This window comes from Coffea arabica, chromosome 11e, assembly GCF_036785885.1.
Source record: "Coffea arabica cultivar ET-39 chromosome 11e, Coffea Arabica ET-39 HiFi, whole genome shotgun sequence".
Classification (NCBI taxonomy): Eukaryota; Viridiplantae; Streptophyta; class Magnoliopsida; order Gentianales; family Rubiaceae; genus Coffea; species Coffea arabica.
The window spans coordinates 10,790,781-10,808,880 of record NC_092331.1 but is presented as its reverse complement, the minus strand read 5'-3'; the positions used below and the strand labels follow the sequence as shown (position 1 = coordinate 10,808,880).

The 18,100-nt window shown below is 35.8% G+C and overlaps 1 protein-coding gene and 1 long non-coding RNA gene across 3 annotated transcripts; one reads left to right on the top strand and one right to left on the bottom strand.

Annotated features, from left to right (window-relative positions):
- Positions 1–2,064: 2,064 nt before the first annotated feature.
- LOC140020955 (uncharacterized) lies at positions 2,065–3,294 on the bottom strand. The gene is made up of 2 exons (XR_011824913.1): positions 2,742–3,294; positions 2,065–2,590 (listed from the first exon to the last, which is right to left on the bottom strand). It is a non-coding gene; the product is annotated as an uncharacterized lncRNA (long non-coding RNA).
- A 22-nt stretch (positions 3,295–3,316) lies between these two features.
- On the top strand, positions 3,317–17,838 carry LOC113719214 (protein S-acyltransferase 11). 2 transcript variants are annotated; one of them, XM_072071627.1, is made up of 5 exons: positions 3,317–3,688; positions 7,026–7,248; positions 10,311–10,609; positions 11,991–12,483; positions 12,572–17,684. In XM_072071627.1, the coding sequence occupies exons 1-4, from the start codon at positions 3,620–3,622 to the stop codon at positions 12,471–12,473; spliced, it is 1,074 nt and encodes a 357-aa protein (XP_071927728.1). In that variant the 5' UTR covers positions 3,317–3,619; the 3' UTR covers positions 12,474–12,483; positions 12,572–17,684. The 2 variants fall into 2 exon arrangements, with proteins under 2 accessions (XP_071927728.1, XP_027100149.1); XM_027244348.2 differs by having other exon boundaries at positions 3,320–3,688; positions 17,603–17,838.
- The last annotated feature ends 262 nt before the right edge of the window (positions 17,839–18,100 follow it).

Sequence of the window (18,100 nt, the reverse complement as noted above, 5' to 3'; positions counted from 1 at the left end):
AAGCTCCCTGGTAGGCCCAGAAAAGCACGGAGAAGAGAGTCTGATGAGCCAAGGGCCAATTCCGTAGGTGTAACAAAGCTGCCTAGAAGAGGACTTGTGAAAATAAAGTGTTCAAATTGCCATTTAGAAGGTCATACTGTTAGAAAATGCCCATTGATCATTCCAGTGAATGAGTTGCCCGGTTCATGCTGTGGTAGGCCACCATCGTCTAACTCCAATAAATGCAGCTTCTGCAAGGAGAAAGGCCATAACAAGAGGACTTGTCCACAACTAAGTAAGACAACTAAGAGGCCTGAAGTGAATGAAGACCACGGATCAACTACTACAATTGGTACTGAAGATTGCTTGTTGAATTAATTTTTTTTATGATTAATTCAAAACTAACATAAATTGATACTCTTTTGTTTAACAGATGTAAATCAGGCCTTCAATGATGGGGAAAGTGGAAGAGACCAACAAAAAGCTGCTACCGTATCTTCATCAAATAATGGTTTGCTGTGTTTCTATGTTTTTCTAAATTTTTTCGACTAGAGTTCTTTTAATGGTTGTATGTTCTTTTGCTGAATTAATTGTAAGCTTTTCTAGTCCCAGGTGGAATTGCAGAAGCTGGTACCAAAGATGCTGAAGTGATAGAGTTCCAGCTTTCGGCTCCCCAAGCTATTTCTACTGATTTGCCGGAAAAGGTGATGAAGTGTTCAGTTTGCAAGAAAACTGGACATAATAGGCAAACTTGTGATTCCTTTCAAGCTCGATCTTGGAGAAAAAGACGGGCTGCTATGTCAGTTTATGGTCCATTTCCTCCTTCAAAAGGGAAAGGGACCAGGAGAAAACAAACGGTCTGTTTGCGAGTATAATTGTTAATCAAAATTGGAAATTCGTTGTATACTTTATTCCCTAACGCATGTATGTGATTTATGCAGGCACATAGGCTGTTAGATGAAGATGATGATGAAGCTGACATAGCAATACTGGAGGGATGATTAATAGATGTGAACCCCCCTGACTGCTTAATTTTTTGTTGCACATGTTTAGGGCATGAAGTCTCCCTAATATAGATCTTACAATTGTAATTATAGCGTACTGATCATGTGGGGGAAAGAGAACAGAAAATATCATTGTGATTGTTTTGTTTTGTAAAAGTCTGCCAATGTTACCTTGCCATGTATCTCATTGCCTAGACATGAGCTTGGCATTGATCTCTTTTGGACAATTGGAATTCACTGGTTATATGAAATTCCTAATATCTTTTGTTGGTTGCATATTCATCAGGTGTTACATGGGTTGGTTGTGTTTAGAGATTGTCAAATTTTAAGGCGAAATCTTGCCAAAATTTTTAAGACACCATTAGCTACCTGAATGGCTATCCTTACCATCTAGAATGAGATTAAAATTGCAGAATTAGCATGTCTATCCTTACCTAACTCTGGATGGTATAGACATTTCAAAGTTTAGTAGCACAGGTACGGGAGATGGAGTCATGACTTTCTCGTGCTTATGTAGCTTTCCTTTTGTCTGCCTTCTTGTTTGGTATAACTAACTCTATCTAGCAAAATAGTAGTTTTTATTAATTTTGCAAGTTTTATTAATCAAGTTGTATAGCTTATACATGGAGCAGTCAACTGAGTTACATCAATAGCTCCCTAAACATATCTATATGTTCCTTACTATGAACAATGAAAACATAATCAGCAACATGATACACCTATCAAAACAATTATGAGTGAAATGTTTGTGGCAAAGCAACCAAAGAATGAAGGAGAACCGAGGAATGCTATCTTTATCCCACACAAATTTGCATAATTCAACCTTAGCTCCAGCAGGTCTCAAAGCCGATGTGAAATGTTCTGCACGAACCAGCTAGCCATTTATTTTGATCAGCCTTATCTAGAGTGGAAACAAACAGATTTGGAGTGACGTTCTGCAATTCCCTCACTAGCCTACATCAGATAAGGACACTTGAGAAAACGAATAAAACTACGGATCAACTACAGGTTCCAACAAAATTTGCTAATTCTGCATTTCATCAACAGAAGACAGCTTCCAACAAAATAGATTACGATAGGCTAAATCTAATTTTTAATCTCGTTCAGGAAGGCCTATCAACATGTCCATATACAAAATTTGCCCAAAATTCGATATATATATTAGACAAATGCTTCATCAAATGCTTACACAGCCTTACAACCAAATCATAGTCAGACAAAATTAAGGCCAACCATAGCCACCTTACAACTTCATGAACAAAAGGCTAACAGCAACTACATACGTTTCTCTAATTCATCTAAACTAACATTTGGAGCCCCAAATCTTTTTTAGCATGTCCTCTTTTCTTGTTGCCAACAAGCACAGCAATTAACAAGCAACCACAACAAACAGCAACAAAAACTAGCAACTTGCTCTTATCTCTTAACTTTCGAATTTCAGCCTTCATCATCTTCTTTTCTTCTTTCAACCTTGCAAGTTCAATCTTCATGAACTGGTTCTCTTGTTCAGCTTTCCTGAGTTCCTTCAAAAGTTTTGCCATTGTATTTTTTGTCATCTCCGGCATTGGTGGATCATACCACAAAAAGTACTTGCAAGCCTTCGGTGACTATAATCAATATCAATACCTCAATTAGATTACCTATTATTGCAAGTTGATCTAAAGCACAAATTACTACTAAATACTCATATCCGATTATACTGCCAAATTTAAAAAATTAATTCCCCTGAAGACAGATTAACAAAATAGAAAAAAATACCCCATAATTCTTGCAGCCGTGGAATCTTCTTCCTGGATTTGACAATGTCCACGAAGTAGCTATTCGACATGGTTCATTACAATCACAAAACACGCTCTCAGATCCATTGTACTCACCTACCTTCTCTCTCTTCACTCCTGATAAATTTTCACTTTCCTCATCCTTATGATTTGAGTGTTGGAAGCTACACGAACTTGATGCTCCATTGAAATACTTTTTCCCTTGATGCATCTTACATGTGCTCCTTTGCAGAAACAATTGGGCAACTAAAAATGAGCCCTAATGTCTTCAAACCAGATGCTCGCCCCTTTTTGTAATGATATCTAATTCGTTTCAGTGGATAATTGCAGGAGATTAAGCCAGTGTGACAATTATACCCCTTTGGTCCACGCGAATTGAGTAAAATGTAGTAAAAAGTCCTACATTGAAAGCAAAAAACTAGTTCAGGGACTAAATTGGTTAAAATATTTAATGAAGGACGAAATTGATTTAAGTGAAAATGTTTAGGGACTAATTTGGCGAAATTCCCCAGAAGAAATCAAAGAAGCGAGAAGTTTCCCAAGTACATTTCCCTTCTCCAGCGTCGTTCCAAACGCAATCTTCGTCATCCCCGCAAAGGCAAAACCACCTTGGCTGGCTGGTCGCCCTCCTCTCTTCTCCACCATCCTCCTCATCCTGCTTCTTTTCTTTTTAATTTCTGGGCTCATCTTCTTATGCCTAATACTGCTAATCAATTGCAGAGGCTGGCCATTTGATTGATGCCCGCCATTGAATGATTTTGTTTTGTTCCACCACTGCTATATCAAATCAATATGTATTTAGATAAATGTACGTAGGAATCAGATAAGAGTTGGGTGTTAACGAAAACAAAGAAAAGAATGGATTTTGTGGGCTCCCCCTCTCCCTCTTCCGCCTCAACTTCTGCACCAAACGATGTCACTTCTCAGGTTTGCCATTTCTTACTTTCTGACCTTTGACAATACAAAAATGTGAGCTTTGTTCCGTTTGTTCAATCATGTTCTTTATTATTTTGAGGATTGTTTCAAATGTGATGTAATGGGTCCTCGGTTGATTGGATTGATCTTCCATTATATTACACCATATTATTGTTTTTACTCAATAAATACCATAAACAAGCTCTTCCTTTATTAGTTGCCCTGTTTGCTTTCGAAGATATTACTATTAAGTTTTAAGGTTATGATGCATCTTCGGAAAAATTCACATGTGAAACACGCGACAACCCTCCCTTTCCCCCCCCAAAAAAAAATTTGTTTTTGGGTAGAGATTGTGTTTTTCTCTCAAGTTTATGCCTTTACTAGTCTTGCCTTCCAAGCCTCATCTCTTGCATTTGCCTCTGTCCTTAGTTACTGTGCTCGTTTGTTTGCTTTAAAAGGTGGTATTGATTTTTACTTATATTTTCTTATGTACTGCTCTGTGCTTTTTTTGATGGAACTGAAACTCTTAGCATAATAAAAAAAGAAAAGGAAAGCCTGTTTTTAGTTTTGCATGAGTTAGTATACCACGCTACTTTCTAGAGCGCAATGCAAAATGCAGGCTTTGTTCAAGTGAACTGCAATCTTATTTCACTGTAGCTTACATCTATGTTAAGTTGACTTGTGTAAACTTTTAAAATACCATCAGATACATTATCAATAACAGATTCTAACATAGAAAAGTTCGAAAGAAAAAAAAAGGTGCAAACTAAAATTCCAGTGCAAGTTAAAATAAAAGACTGCAATCAGTTATAGTGAACAAATAGTTTATATATCATGCTTCTAGCATTTAAAGCATTTTAGGATGCATAGACTGTTAAGCTCCTAGTCATCTTCATCAATCAAGTCAGGAAACCTTTGAGGTTCTACCCTAGTAGTAATTGCTTATGGTTTTTCAAACATATCTATACAAATTACGAATCTGATTTTGAAAACTTGTTACTCTGTAAACCACTGGTGGAGTGTTTTGCGCACTAAGAGAACCTTTGGTTGAAAGTTTCTTATTCTCCTCACTTACCATTTAAATCCTCTCATGAAAAGAATTCACTTTGACCATTTTAACTTGGAATATCATCTTTTCAGGAAAAATATGATTTGTAGCTTCTTTTGGATGGGATTGAGTTTCAAGAACTTGGGCTTTAGACCATTTTACTTGTTCGAGTTCCTCTTATATCTCTCCTTTTTATTTTCTTTTGTACTGAATCCGAGGCAGTACCATCCTTCATTAATGTAACTCATTCCTCTCCTTTTGAAGTTGACGACTTCAGTTGGATAGCCTTAGGCTTAAAGGATTTTATCCTCTTGGTTTCAAGGGCATATACATATATGCATTATATATGTATGCTGATGCAGCACGAAAACTTGGTAGGCACAACAGCTTTGTAGAAAAGCTTAAGCCTTGTTTGGATTGCATTTTTCTAAATTTTTTGTAGAAAAATTACTGTAGCGATTTGATATATGTGAGGTAAAAAGGTGATTGAGAAATGTGTTCACGAAAAATGTAGCAAGGCCTTAGATTTGGAAAATGTAGCGATTTGGAAAATTGCTGTCCAAACAAGGCCTTAGATATTGAATGTCACCCAAACTTATAATAGCAACTTGGAATAGGATGGGAGAATATGCTTAAGAAGGTGAAAACTGATTGGTAATTCTAGGAATCACTCCTAGGAATCTTTAGGCGTCAGAGCTAAAGTTGGGATGTATCACACAACCCTAAGAAAGACGTTAAGTCTGCAGGAAAATTTTATTAATGACCAAAAACTGCCTTCTCTTTGTGGCGAAGTGGTTATTTATAGACTTTAGAAGAAAGCCAATTCTAATCCTAATTAGGACTCCTAACTAGAGTAGAATTCTAGTAGAAAGCTAGAAAGCTAAGCTTTCTTATTCCTCATAACAACTAAAAAACGAATTACCAAAAATAATTACTAGACAGAAAATTACCATAAACCTAAAATTCCTGCAGCTAATCCAAATTACTAAAATACCCCTGCTGGTGAAAATCAGAAAACAAACTCCATAGAATTCAAACCAACTCCTAAGTTGGTTCCTTGTCATCAAAAGCATGCCAAATCAATGCTTGGGCATTCGACACATCCTTCCCATGTCTCCTATAAACCTTAGTGGATTTTTGCCACTTATCTCTATCATATGCATGTATGTACGTGTGTATTACATACATAATTGTGTGTATACATATATATATGTATGCATATATTTATATGTGTGTGTGTGTGCATACATACATGCATACACGATACATACTCACACACACACAGATATACATATATATATGTATATATAGATATATGTGTATGTATGTGTGTGTGTGTTCCATATTCTATTATTAAGGACATAGTAAGATACACTAAATTTAGCAGAACCATATCGCCTGAAAGTGAAAGTGAAGGGTGAGGGTTCAAATGACAAAAGGCTTATGGTGGAATATATACATATATATGTGTGTGTGTGTGTGTGTGTGTGTGTGTGTTCCGTATTCTATTTTTAAGGACATAGTAAGATACACTAAATTTAGCAGAACCATATTGCCTGAAAGTGAAAGTGAAGGGTGAGGGTTCAAATGACAAAAGGCTTATGGTGGATACCTAGGTACGCTTAGATGAGGAAGGCTGTAGTAACGAACGAACTACTGCAGGAAGTGGAGAATAATAACATGTTTGTCTTTGAGTCTTGTGCTGTCTTCTTATGGTTGTCTTTTCTTATCCATGTTGTATTTGTAATATCAAAGTTGAATGTAATTTATATTTATTGTGCATGTACAGCTGGGAATATATAATTTTAGTCAAGCTGCTGTCTTTAGCTGTCTTTCTTTTAGTGGTCAACAGAGATTTTATTAGTTGGAAGTTTGGGTATATGATATACTAATATTTCAGTCAGTAGAATGTAATAACAATTCAATTTTTGGATATTTAGCATATCTATCTGTCATTCTTGTTTACATTATAACAATAGGAGGGAGGGAGCAAAGGAGGGGGCAAGGGATAATTGTTTGAATCAAGAAGCTACTTTCGTACTTATGATTGAAAAATAGAAAGATATTTGGACCTTCATAATGAAGTCGAGAAAGAATTCTGTTCTAATTATTTTTATCCTGCTTGGATGGTGCTAATATGAGGTCTGCTTGTGTATCAAAAAGTAGTGAAGTTTTAGTGGGGTGTTTAAGTTTCTTTCAGTTTTGTGCTTCCTCCCCCCTCCCTAATGTCCAATCTAAAAGAAGAGGAAAAAGGTAATCTCTATGTTTTGATTTGTGGCCAACTTGTTCCTTCTTTTGTAGGAGCATTATGTGACATCAATTGAGGCAGATCACGAGACAACGTGTTGGGGCTGTGGAGTCCGTCTTCTTGTTTCACCTCATGCACCTGTTTTCAAATGTGGCTGGTGTGGAGCAATAACTAACAGAAATGCATTGAAAAATAATAACCAGTACTATAAGTGGAGACGTTTGCGAGATCGTTGCTTTGTTGTTTTCGTCCTTTTGTTCATGCTTTTTATAATATGTAAGAAGCTATAATTATGCCATGCGCTTTATGCATTTCCCTAGCCTAGCTGCTGCATTGCATGTGCTTTCCTTCTGCCATTGGGCATCAGTGGGTGATAATATTTTAAACATGATTTCTTCATTGACATTGCTGAAAGTGGTTGTGTGTTCTCTAATCTACGTACAGAGGTCAAATAAATAGAATATGCTTCAAAGTTTTTCCAACAGAATATTGAAATAGGGCTCGCCTTTACCCTCTTGATTGCCAGGAGATATACATTTTTTTGGGTTCATCATTCTTGCCATTATGATCAGAGGAATATATTAAATGTCTTTTATGTTTCTCCTTTTAAATATAACACTATTCAGTTTTATTGGTGAAAGTTTTTCTGTTTATCTTTGTGCTTATTTAAACTTCATGCTTTCTTCCTAAAATAGGGGTTAGAGTTTCTTAATCTGAGAAGAGTGGTTATGGTGTATAATAGATGATGTGAGTTGGTATGAATCAGAAAAAGTGTAAACAGGTCAAGATCCTTGTCAACTTGTTCTTGGGTCATGTTGAATGGAATTGACGTCAAAGTTAGTGGTTTATGCTTATTATTATTCATCTGTGTATATTTGTTTTATATCATGGTGTTGGACAATTTGATTGAGAAGATTTTAAATGGCCATGATACAAGTCATAGCGTCCAACATGATTTTGGATACATTGGACAGGAGAACATTTTATGTGATGTCCTCATGGAAAAACGTGTAAGAAATATCTTGATATAAAATGTGTTGGCATTATTTCTATGTTTTGCACAATTGGAATTGCTAGATCCTGGAAAGTTAATAGGAGAGGAGGTAGGAAAGAATTCAAGTGTTAAATGGTGCTGCACACATTGCTTCTTCCGTTGACTACGCTTTGAAGAACTTCATTGTGTTTTGGAAACGTTACAAATACTTCTGTAGTAATATTTCTCTGTGAAGTGGTGTTGGATCAGAAAACTACGTTGAGTTTTAATCTTCTTGTGACTTTTTGTCTAACGTAACAATTAAGCTCATTGTTGAAGAAGGGTAGAAATTCACTTGGACCTTGCTTTGGTATGATTAGTCTTGTACTTGGGACATGTTCCTGGTGGCTTTTGATTTTGTAAAAGCTCAAAATCAGAATCCAGAAAGAAGGTCTCTTGTAACTTCTGATTTTGACCCTTTTCAGCATTAAAAAAGCCAAAAGCTGAAATAAAAAGCACTTGAAAACATTACATAACAAATTTCATTTAAAACCAGAAGCTAAAAACAGGTGTGAAAAAGTAGTTGAGAATAGGCCCATACTTTGCATCTGCAAAGATGTGAATTATTACATGATCTTTCATTTTCTACCGTATCTTTTAGATTTTGTTTTATCAATTTATCAAATTTGCTAGGTTTCTCTGGTTTAGATTGATATCTGAACCTTCCGTCTCCAATCTAGATATGTGGATTTTGATAAGTCTATTCTGTACTGAAGGTGCTATGATGATGTTGTAAAGTTTTGACTTGCATGCTATGTTGTCCTATGGTAAGAATGAAAATGGTTATTCTTGCGTGACTTCATGTTGAGGGCTATATACTGATGTTGAATGTTTCTTTCTGAGGAAGGAACAATGGAAAGGGGTAGATGGTAGATGAGAAAGCAGAACTTTCATTAGTTACTTAAGGGTGCAAAAGGGCTGGAAGCTGAGTTGAAAATGAGTGAAGAAAAATAATGTAAAGGTAATAAATAAAAAACTAAATCTGGTACTTAGCAAGTGATTTTAAGGATCGTGCGGTAGACATATCCAGGGTTTGTTTCCCCTTTTCTCTTGTTATTGAATTTGGAGTTAACCAATGCTCTCATTAAACAAGAGTTACAATTTCTCCATGTTTTAATTTTATACATCATGAAAATTATGAGACTCTTAGAAGACAAACTCTCACAGTGGAGATATGTACTGAACCTTTGATTGGACAAGTTGGTTTGGTTTTGTTCTACTTTGTGTTTCTTATAGCCTTCTCCAGAACAACCCAAGTGATTTGTGATCACCACCACACTTATCCATTTATGGTTAGTAATATACTACAGTGTTCCATGTGCTCATTGTCTTGCATTCAATTTTGTGGAATATTCTTTATGGAATAGTAATGGCTATCTCAGATGCAAGTAAATTAGGGTTTATAGGAAAGTTAGGGTATAAAAGATCTAATGATTTCTTGTTTCCTGATGACAATGCTCACACCTACTATCAAGGCTGAGAAGATCAGGAAGATGAAAATTCCTGTCACTGTTTTCTTAAGATATACTGGTTTATTGTTTCCTATTGCCTTCCCCTCAAACCGCCTGCAGAAAAGATTCCTGGTCCTAAACAACCTGCTGTTTCGGTGCCTTTCCTTTCTATTTTTTTCCTCTTTTAATGTTGATCATTATGTTTATCGGAAACTTGTTTGTCATCTAATTGTTTCTGTCTGTGTTACCATGCAAGTTGTGAGTCTCATCTAATTGTTTCTGCCTGTGTAACCATGCAAGTTGAGAATTGTTTTGGACTTAAGCCAGTAGGTAGTAAAGGAGTCTAAAGTCAGTGTGGAGTGTATTCACCTTTTAGGAATTAGTAGTTGCACGGCAGATTATGGCTTGTCCAGCCACAGACAGTAATTAGATAAAATTCCAGGCTATTTTGTTGGATCCATGTTTAATTTATTTAAGGTATGAATTCTCTTTAATGCTGTTGCCACACTTGTCTCTTATTGTTGCACATACTTTCATCTGATGGATGTTTTTGCACACAAGTTAATTTGGATGAATAACCTAGACTTTTATCTTCATTGCATGAAATGCAACCATTTTGTCCATTCAAAGCTGATCAAATGAAAGGTTGCATTAGTATTTCGAACAATGATGTGTTTCCCTTTATAATCTTGTGCAATGTCTGGTTGTTGTGGAAGAAAAAGTGCCAAAGTTCTCTTTCTTTATGCAGTAAAAAACTCAACGAAAACTGTTTAGGGGCATAGTTGTTGCTTTCCTGGTTTTTTCGTTATAAAGTAATTGATCTTGTTCTTAAAACTGTTTCCATCTTAGTGCAGGTGGTGGCATCTGGGCAGTCTATCCTGTTGTTTTCTCAATCAGTTTTTTCTGGGGAATTTTCCACTCCACAATAACTCTAATACTATCTGTATCTACATTATCTTCGTTTGGCCTAGCATCATTTCTGTCTCCTGGTGTTCCACCAAGGATATTGTGGGGTAGCTACCCAGCAGTAGGAAAAGGTGGACTTGAGAACTATACCTTTTGTCACCACTGTTCAAAGCCTAAGTCATCAAGGACGCACCATTGCAGTTCGTGCGGAATGTGTGTATTAGACATGGATCATCACTGCCCATTTGTGAGTATTGACCAGCATTCTTCTGTTTTAGCATAAGAGAAAGATATATGATTTAAAAGCAAAGGGCGTTGCAATTGTAAGATTTCAGTTCAGGACTTTTTGACTTAAATTAGGATAAAAGTAGACGCACTTGGCTGAAATTTTAAGGGAACTCCATAAATCAATTAGAGTTGATAGTTATCCTGTACAAGTAGAACTCCACAAATCAATTGAAGTTGATAGTTATCCTGTATGAGTAATTTGTCATGGACAATTTATATTTGTTTGGGAAAAGAAAGAGCAATATTTGATTTGGAAATAGGACAAAGAATTGAACTACAATATCAACCAGTTCCAGTTCTTTGAAACTTTCAGTCTTGTTCATAAAACTAATTTATTTATTTTTGGTTTGTAGCGAAATTTTGTCAATATTTTCGTCAAAGCTTCCTTTTTTTTTTGTAGCTTTATGGCTATTCAATTGTATTTGCCCATGCTTCCTATTCTTTTGTTATTGTAACCTTATGCTGAGAAATGTTGTTCATTTTGTTATATCATTATGATTCTTTTTGCTTTCCTCTAAATAATGGGCAAATGGTTTTTTTTTTCCTTTTTCTTTTTCCCTCGAGTACACGTGGTACACTGTATAAACATGCTCTTCATCCTTAAGGTTTTCAGATTTTCTTTTGAAAATTCACAATTTTTTTCCTTGATTCTAATAATTTCCATTTTGCTATTGAACTTTCACTATGTATGAGTATTGGATTGAATATCCTGTTTGCCTATGACATTGTTGATGGCACGGCAGATGTCTCCTGCCACCCTCAAAAATAAGGAAAAAGATGTAAAGGATCTGTCCTTCAATGTATAGGGGTCACATCAATTGTATGATATAAGTATGCATTTGACGATAGGATTGAATGATCCAACGCAACAATTTACTAAGAGTTGATACTGTATGGGACTCAAGCACTTGCAATAGTAGTAGCTGCTGTAAGTGCAGTGCAAGTTCTTGAGCGCTGCTTGGCAGTTGGGACAGTTTATTTAGTGGTTGCTTTGAAGTTGGAGTGAATGCTTTGCTCATAAAATGCATTTTTTGAAAAAATTCTATTTTCTACTTGAAGTCTTTCAATGACAATTCAATGCAATTGGAAGACAAGGATAGAGAAAGCACAAAACGAGGTTGTGCTAATGTACATGTTAGGATAAACAAATTGCCAAAGCAAAGTCCTTTTTTTGTCATTTTATACTCCTATGCGGAACAAAACATCTGGTCTATTTTTCCAGATTAATTGATTAATTTTCGATGGTCTGTTGAGTCTATTTTTCCGGATTAATTGATTACTTTTCAATAGTCTGTTGATAGGCAAGATCTATTTTTCAGTTATTTACCCTCTGTCTGCAGATTGGAAACTGTGTTGGTGCAGCTAATCACCGGTGCTTCATCATCTTCCTCATTTCAGCTGTAATGAGTACAATCTATGTCTCAACTATATCTTTTTATGCGGCACTTCATGTCTGGCCACCAGTAAATTATGTGGCCAATCAACCTCTAAACAGGCTTCTTTCTTATGAGGTCACCTTGAACTTCTTGAAAGAATCTGCTTTTGCATTGCTGAGATCTGCTGTCTTTCTTACACCAAGAGGGCGTGTTCTGGTTTACCTTTTCATCGCTAGTGTCTCGGTGGGGATTGGTTTAAGCGTACTCTTGTGGCAACAGCTCTCCTACGTATATAGAGGGAAGACTTACTTAAGTCAATTAAATGCTTCAGAGGGTGACGGTGGGGAAAGGGATTGCAAAAATTTAATCAACTTTTTTGGTTGTCAGTATATTGCAGCGAGATATTTCCCTAGTTTTTGGAACTCAAGGAAGACTCACGAGAAGTAAGCACGAAGAGGTTTGTAAACTTCTTTTCTGTTTTACATTGACCAGTTTCTTTAAATTTTGGTTATTATCATTGCTATTAAGTGGCAAAGCATATGCAGGAATAAGAGTTGCAAGAGATATTGATTTCTTTTTATGCGTTTCACAAGATGGTTGAGGACGAAAGTGTGAGTCTGGATTTATCGATCAATGATTTAGGTGTCCTAGTGAACTTGAAGCTTGCTTTTACTGGTGGATGCAAACTTCTGTACAGTAGCTTGTGATTAGTAAAGTTGCATAAGAGTTTATCAGGATTAGAAATAGCCAAGCGTTTTGGTCATGTATGTAAACCGGTGAGGTGTGACATCCAAACCCAAAATTTTTTGTGGTCTTTTGGCAGAGGGGGTTGATTCCTATTTTTGCAAATTTGAAATTATGGATAAACCAGGAAGATTTATTTTGCACATAATCTAGTTTTGAAAGTTCTGCTGTTAATTTTAAACTATTTACTTTATGGGTAATGTCACTTAATTGTATGGGAAAAATTCTTATATTTGATGCTTCTTTTATTGTGTAGGTAGCTATGAGTAATTTTGTGGGTTGTTTTCCTTTTATAGAGTAAAACTTAGAGACCCAATTATGAGCGTTATCCCCTTTTCTATATGTTCATAACAATTCTGGCTCACTCAATGTGCATGTGATCCAAAATATCTTTTGTATCAATTTTGTTAATTGTCCTATCATTAAAAGTGAAAAATTGACAAGATTTTAGTAAAGATAAGCTTAATTTGTCTTGGTTGCTTGTTAAATGGTTTTAAACTGAAAAAATGAAAACAAATTCTGGAAGAGGTAATTGGCTACAATTTCTAGCTTAGTGGTTGTAGATTTATTGACTTTAACAATGGAGGAAAGATGTTAACTTCTGCCCTGATTAATGTGAAGTTGGTAAATAGGGGATCATGATTTGATTGAAAATTTGTAACTGGAGAAGAAAACTGCGAGGATTCATTAGCTGTAGGGCAAATGTGCATTAGCATGTAGCAATGGTTGATTTACTGGGGTACAATTAGGCTTTTGATCATGGCAGTGGTTTTGTTTTTTTAACCTTCTTTTGGTGAAAGAGGATACAACCAGACAACGGGAGACACTGCCTGATTATAAGCAGTACTATCCTTTTATGTAGTAAAATTAAGATGTACACAAAGGAGCTAAATAAACAAATAAAATGTTTATTGCAGATTAACTTTTGATGGACACAAGCATTGACGGAAGTTAAAAAAAAAAGTACAGCATTGGTGACAGATTTTAAATAATCATATCACATGTCAATGTGGTCGAATTCTATGTTTGTATTTGCACCATGTACTTTAGAATGATGCATGATGTGGATTTAGTCTACCAACTTTTTGGCTTAAACCAACAGATACTTGCACATGCTGATTCTGTAGTATTGCAACACCTATTGGTATAATTTTGTATGCCAAGCATTTTATCATTTTAAAAAATTTCTAGAGTAAATTACAAGCTGTAGATTGCAGGATAAAGTTGAGATTCTAGCCTCTAAGAGGATAACAAACATCTGTGCAATCCTTTTAGTCCAAAGACTGCACCGCATCCAATTTCAGAATTGTTGAAACACTCTGTGGTGGATATTACTGTCCTTGATATGGTTTATCCTGCCTTATCATAATGTTTAGTCTCAACTCCCTCCCTCCCTCCCTCTCTCTCTCTCTCTCTCTCTCGATAGATTTGTCTTTTTTTTTTTGAAAAAGATAAACACAGTGCATTAATAAAAATTTTTTGTATGTACATGCAGGTTTTTTTGTATGATTGCTTGAGAATATGGCGTAGGTTACAAAAGATGGTTGTTTAGTTGTATTTGGACACACTTATGTGACTTTGACATATTAAAGAAATGAAGACAATTTTTTGTAGTTTTGATTAGAATTTCCACACGCTTACAAACTGTTTGATTCTGAATGCTTATGCTGTTCTGGGTCTTTTACTTCCTGCTTGTGGGAGGGGCCATGCTTTTTGATAAAGTGTTCCTTTTATAGCTTAAGTGTACATTGATGGAATTAGAATTTTTTGCATTGCATAAAGGTCAACTAGGAATAAGTCTTCCACATTGGCAATTATAATGGACATGTATTAATGCTAGCTGGTCGGATGTTTGTCTGTCAGTTGTTGCTAAAAGTAGTTCATAAGCTTGTCCTCCAGCATACAGATTCTTCTATCCCGTAGGTTTTGCAAATTTGTGATGATATTATAGTTTGTCCAACTTTCTGTTATTTGGTAATCTAATTAACCTATCTAGAATGGACATGAAGAAGCTTCTGAGGATCACAACAAGGGGCTGCAATAGTCTTTTCTAATCTTCTTTTACCTTTGTGCCTCTGGTTTTAGACCCTACAAGTTAAAAGAATGGTGGAGCCTGGCCGAACAGAACAAATTAATGGAAACTGGAGATCAATTGAAATGATGTATGGCGTTTCAGTAGGATATTCAATGACAAATTTGATAGCTTTTAGGATTATATAATCTTTTAAGCTCTTTGTCTCTCTCACGTTGTTGTTGATAGCACCATGCCTTCAGTTGTAGTCATTACACCTCCAGGATACTGAGACAGAATTACTGGCTGCCTTCCTGGCCTTAATTCAAAATTTATACATTAAGCAATAAGCCTGGAGGACATTATGCTTATTTAATCATTTTTGGCTGGTTAGAGTTCATTAGTTTTGGGCACTGAATGCCAAAAAAAATTTTAAAAAATTTTAAAAATAAAATAATAAATTATGAGAGAAGTGTTTTGTGTGCATATCAGGTGTTTGGTTTAACTTACTGATTTGCCTTCTGTGTTAAATTTCATTCTTAGTTGTTGTCAAGAATCTGTAAAATTTTATGATTCTATTATTTTAAATGTCTTTCATTGTTTTAGCCAATTATATATAACTATTCATAAATAACTTCCTTTCTTCAGCATGCTAATTATTAGTTTATCCTGTTTCAATGATCATCCTTTATCATGTATGCTGTTTAAGAAATGTGATTCAGTTTATTCTTTTTTTGGGTTGGTTGTAAGCAATGTGCTTTAGTTGAATATCTGAAATTTCAGGTTGATCGGAAATGGACTTGAATGGAAAAAATGGGGACAGAGAGAATACATAAATGGCTTTAAAGATTTAAGTGTCACTCTTTTGGTAACATTGACAAGATGATTGACAAATCTTGACTTCATTACATAAGACTGTGTTCTCTGAAACTAAAATTGGAGTCTCTACGTAAATCATAGTCAAACATGAGGTTGAGCAATCTTAGGAGTTGGACTTTCACAGTGGTGGGCAAAATTTACAGTGATAAAGTAACGAGGTAGATGACATTAATTAAGCACATATTTGGAGAATAACAAATAGCGAAAGGCAGAAAAAACCAGTCTTAGTTTTTTTTTTTTTTCGACACTCGGTATTTTATCCTACATCTACTCTATCCTATTCTAGGGGGGACCCAACTGGACTTATGGGAGGGCCGACGGGGACTGAACCACCATCGGTTCAGACGGGTGCACTACACACCCGTCTGGATTTGGAGAGCCACACCGGTGGCAATTAGTGGGAGGCAAGGTTTGAACCCTTGCCTCCCACCCCACCAAGCCTTAAAGGCTTGATGGTGGCCAACTCCTCTAATGGGAGTTGGTTAGTCTTAGTTAAACACAAAAAATCGTGCGGCAGTTGTGCAATTTATTGGATCATCCCATTGGGTTGTTAACCTTGGCCACTAATATTAGTTTATCAAGATGTGGTAATTTGTATTGGCATGCCCATATTGTCGTTGACTAGTTTTACTACAATTAATCCAAATTTTTTTCCCATTGAGAAGAAACTTTCAGAATTGTCTGCCCCTCCTTACAGAACTTGCTTCTCTAGGGCACCTTTGAATTTGCCATTTGGCAGCTTGGTTGCTCTTTAATAGGAGCATTAACTATAAGCATTTATTGAAGTGTGGGGGTAGGTAATTGTAAGAAGGTAATGCTAAACGTCTTGGTTTAATTAAATATTTTAGGCACGTACCTTTCTTTTATATAGCTTAAGGATGGTAATGATCTTGTTGAACTTCGGTTTTCTACTTTTCTGGATTACATAACTTGTGTTATCGCATTGACAAATACCTGCTAAAAGTGTTTGAAGGTTCCTAAAGAATTCAGAAAGAAATCATACCTTTGAATTGATGCTAGTGAAAAGGTGTTGCATTTCTTTATTTCGAATCATAAACACAGAGATGGATGGAGTGCTTTCATTTGATTAACGTCTAATCTGTTTAATGCCGTCAAGGCAAAATGGAGGTTAACTTATTAGCTTTCCAAATCTCAGCTTTATACTTTTAATTTTCCTGAATCTCCTGGGAATGCAAATTTATAAATGCTGCCTTTTATTTTGAAGAAACAATAAGAATTCTATGCCTTTGGTGCAGGCTTTCTTAAAGTACTGAACTATCTACGTGATATTTATGATTAAAAGCTTGTGGTTTTTGGAGCAGAAAGGGCTATTCCTTATTTGGAGATTAAGACTAGGGTTAGTACAGTTTCAATTAGTTGAGAGTGCCACTACAAGTGTCTGTTTATTCTAACTGCCAAAGCCTCTCTGTGATCTAGACTTTATCCGTCGATGTCTAACGTATATCAGTCAGTCTGATAGCGACGCACATCCATTATGTGGAACACTGTGCTTGCATTTTCTATCTCAAGTTTCAGGTCATTACTGACAAGCAACTGGTAATTAATTACCGTAGGAGTCCTAACTTCTTCAAAAATCATGTGTCCTGTATCATCAGTGCATGATATGCCCTGATAGGTCGAAACTAAGTGATGAAGATTCCTGGTGCTTTGTAGATTCTTATGTTGTATTTATTTGGAGAATGAATTCCTGTATTGTGCGATGAATGTTTGAAGCTGATGAATGAGGATTTTGTCATGGTGACTGGTTAGTGGATTTCTGTGTCATGGTTTATTTGAGTATCCGATCGTGCATAGTTTGCTAAAAACACCAAACAGTGCCATAGAAGTAACTGTTCTACTCTATAGTCTTAGTCTTTTGATACTCATTATGCGTTTTGAAGAGGAATATGTGAATGTTTGTTTCCTTTTTGTTTTCTGGCAGGGAGCCAAAATCAAGATTCTGACATGCAAGATTGCGGACTTCAGGGATTTATGTAGCTGCTCTTCTACTTTTGATAGGAAAATTTTGGAAGCTTCCACTCGTTATAGTTATTACTGTAGTTCGTTGTTCACTGGCTTTTAGATGTGAGCTGGTAATGAATTTTGCATCACGTCTGCCACATTTTTCCTTGTACTATTTTGTTTGGAAAAAACTTGTGTCTGCGAGGTTAAATTGAAGTTGGATCTCAGTGATTAATGAGTTATTTTTCGAAAACAATAAACTTAAACGGAACAGGGGACAAGAATAAAAAACAAAATAGAAAACTTCCAATATTTTGTCGGAATTGTAAACTTCCAATGTCTTTCTAGCACTTGTTGTAGTCGAGTAACCAAAGCAAACAGGATAATAAAGCGTAAGTTTAAATGCAATTTACAGTCATAGAGGAACAAAAGAAGTTGGATTAGCTTGGATGAATAATAGTTGCAACTTGCAAGGTCA

Bases quoted from the DNA above. Each gene is read 5' to 3' on its own strand.
- LOC113719214 (XM_027244348.2), top strand. From the start codon at position 3,620: ATGGATTTTGTGGGCTCCCCCTCTCCCTCTTCCGCCTCAACTTCTGCA. The intron at 7,249-10,310 runs GTAAGAAGCTAT...ATCTTAGTGCAG, and splicing joins GTTCATGCTTTTTATAATAT to GTGGTGGCATCTGGGCAGTC. The intron at 10,610-11,990 runs GTGAGTATTGAC...CTCTGTCTGCAG, and splicing joins TGGATCATCACTGCCCATTT to ATTGGAAACTGTGTTGGTGC.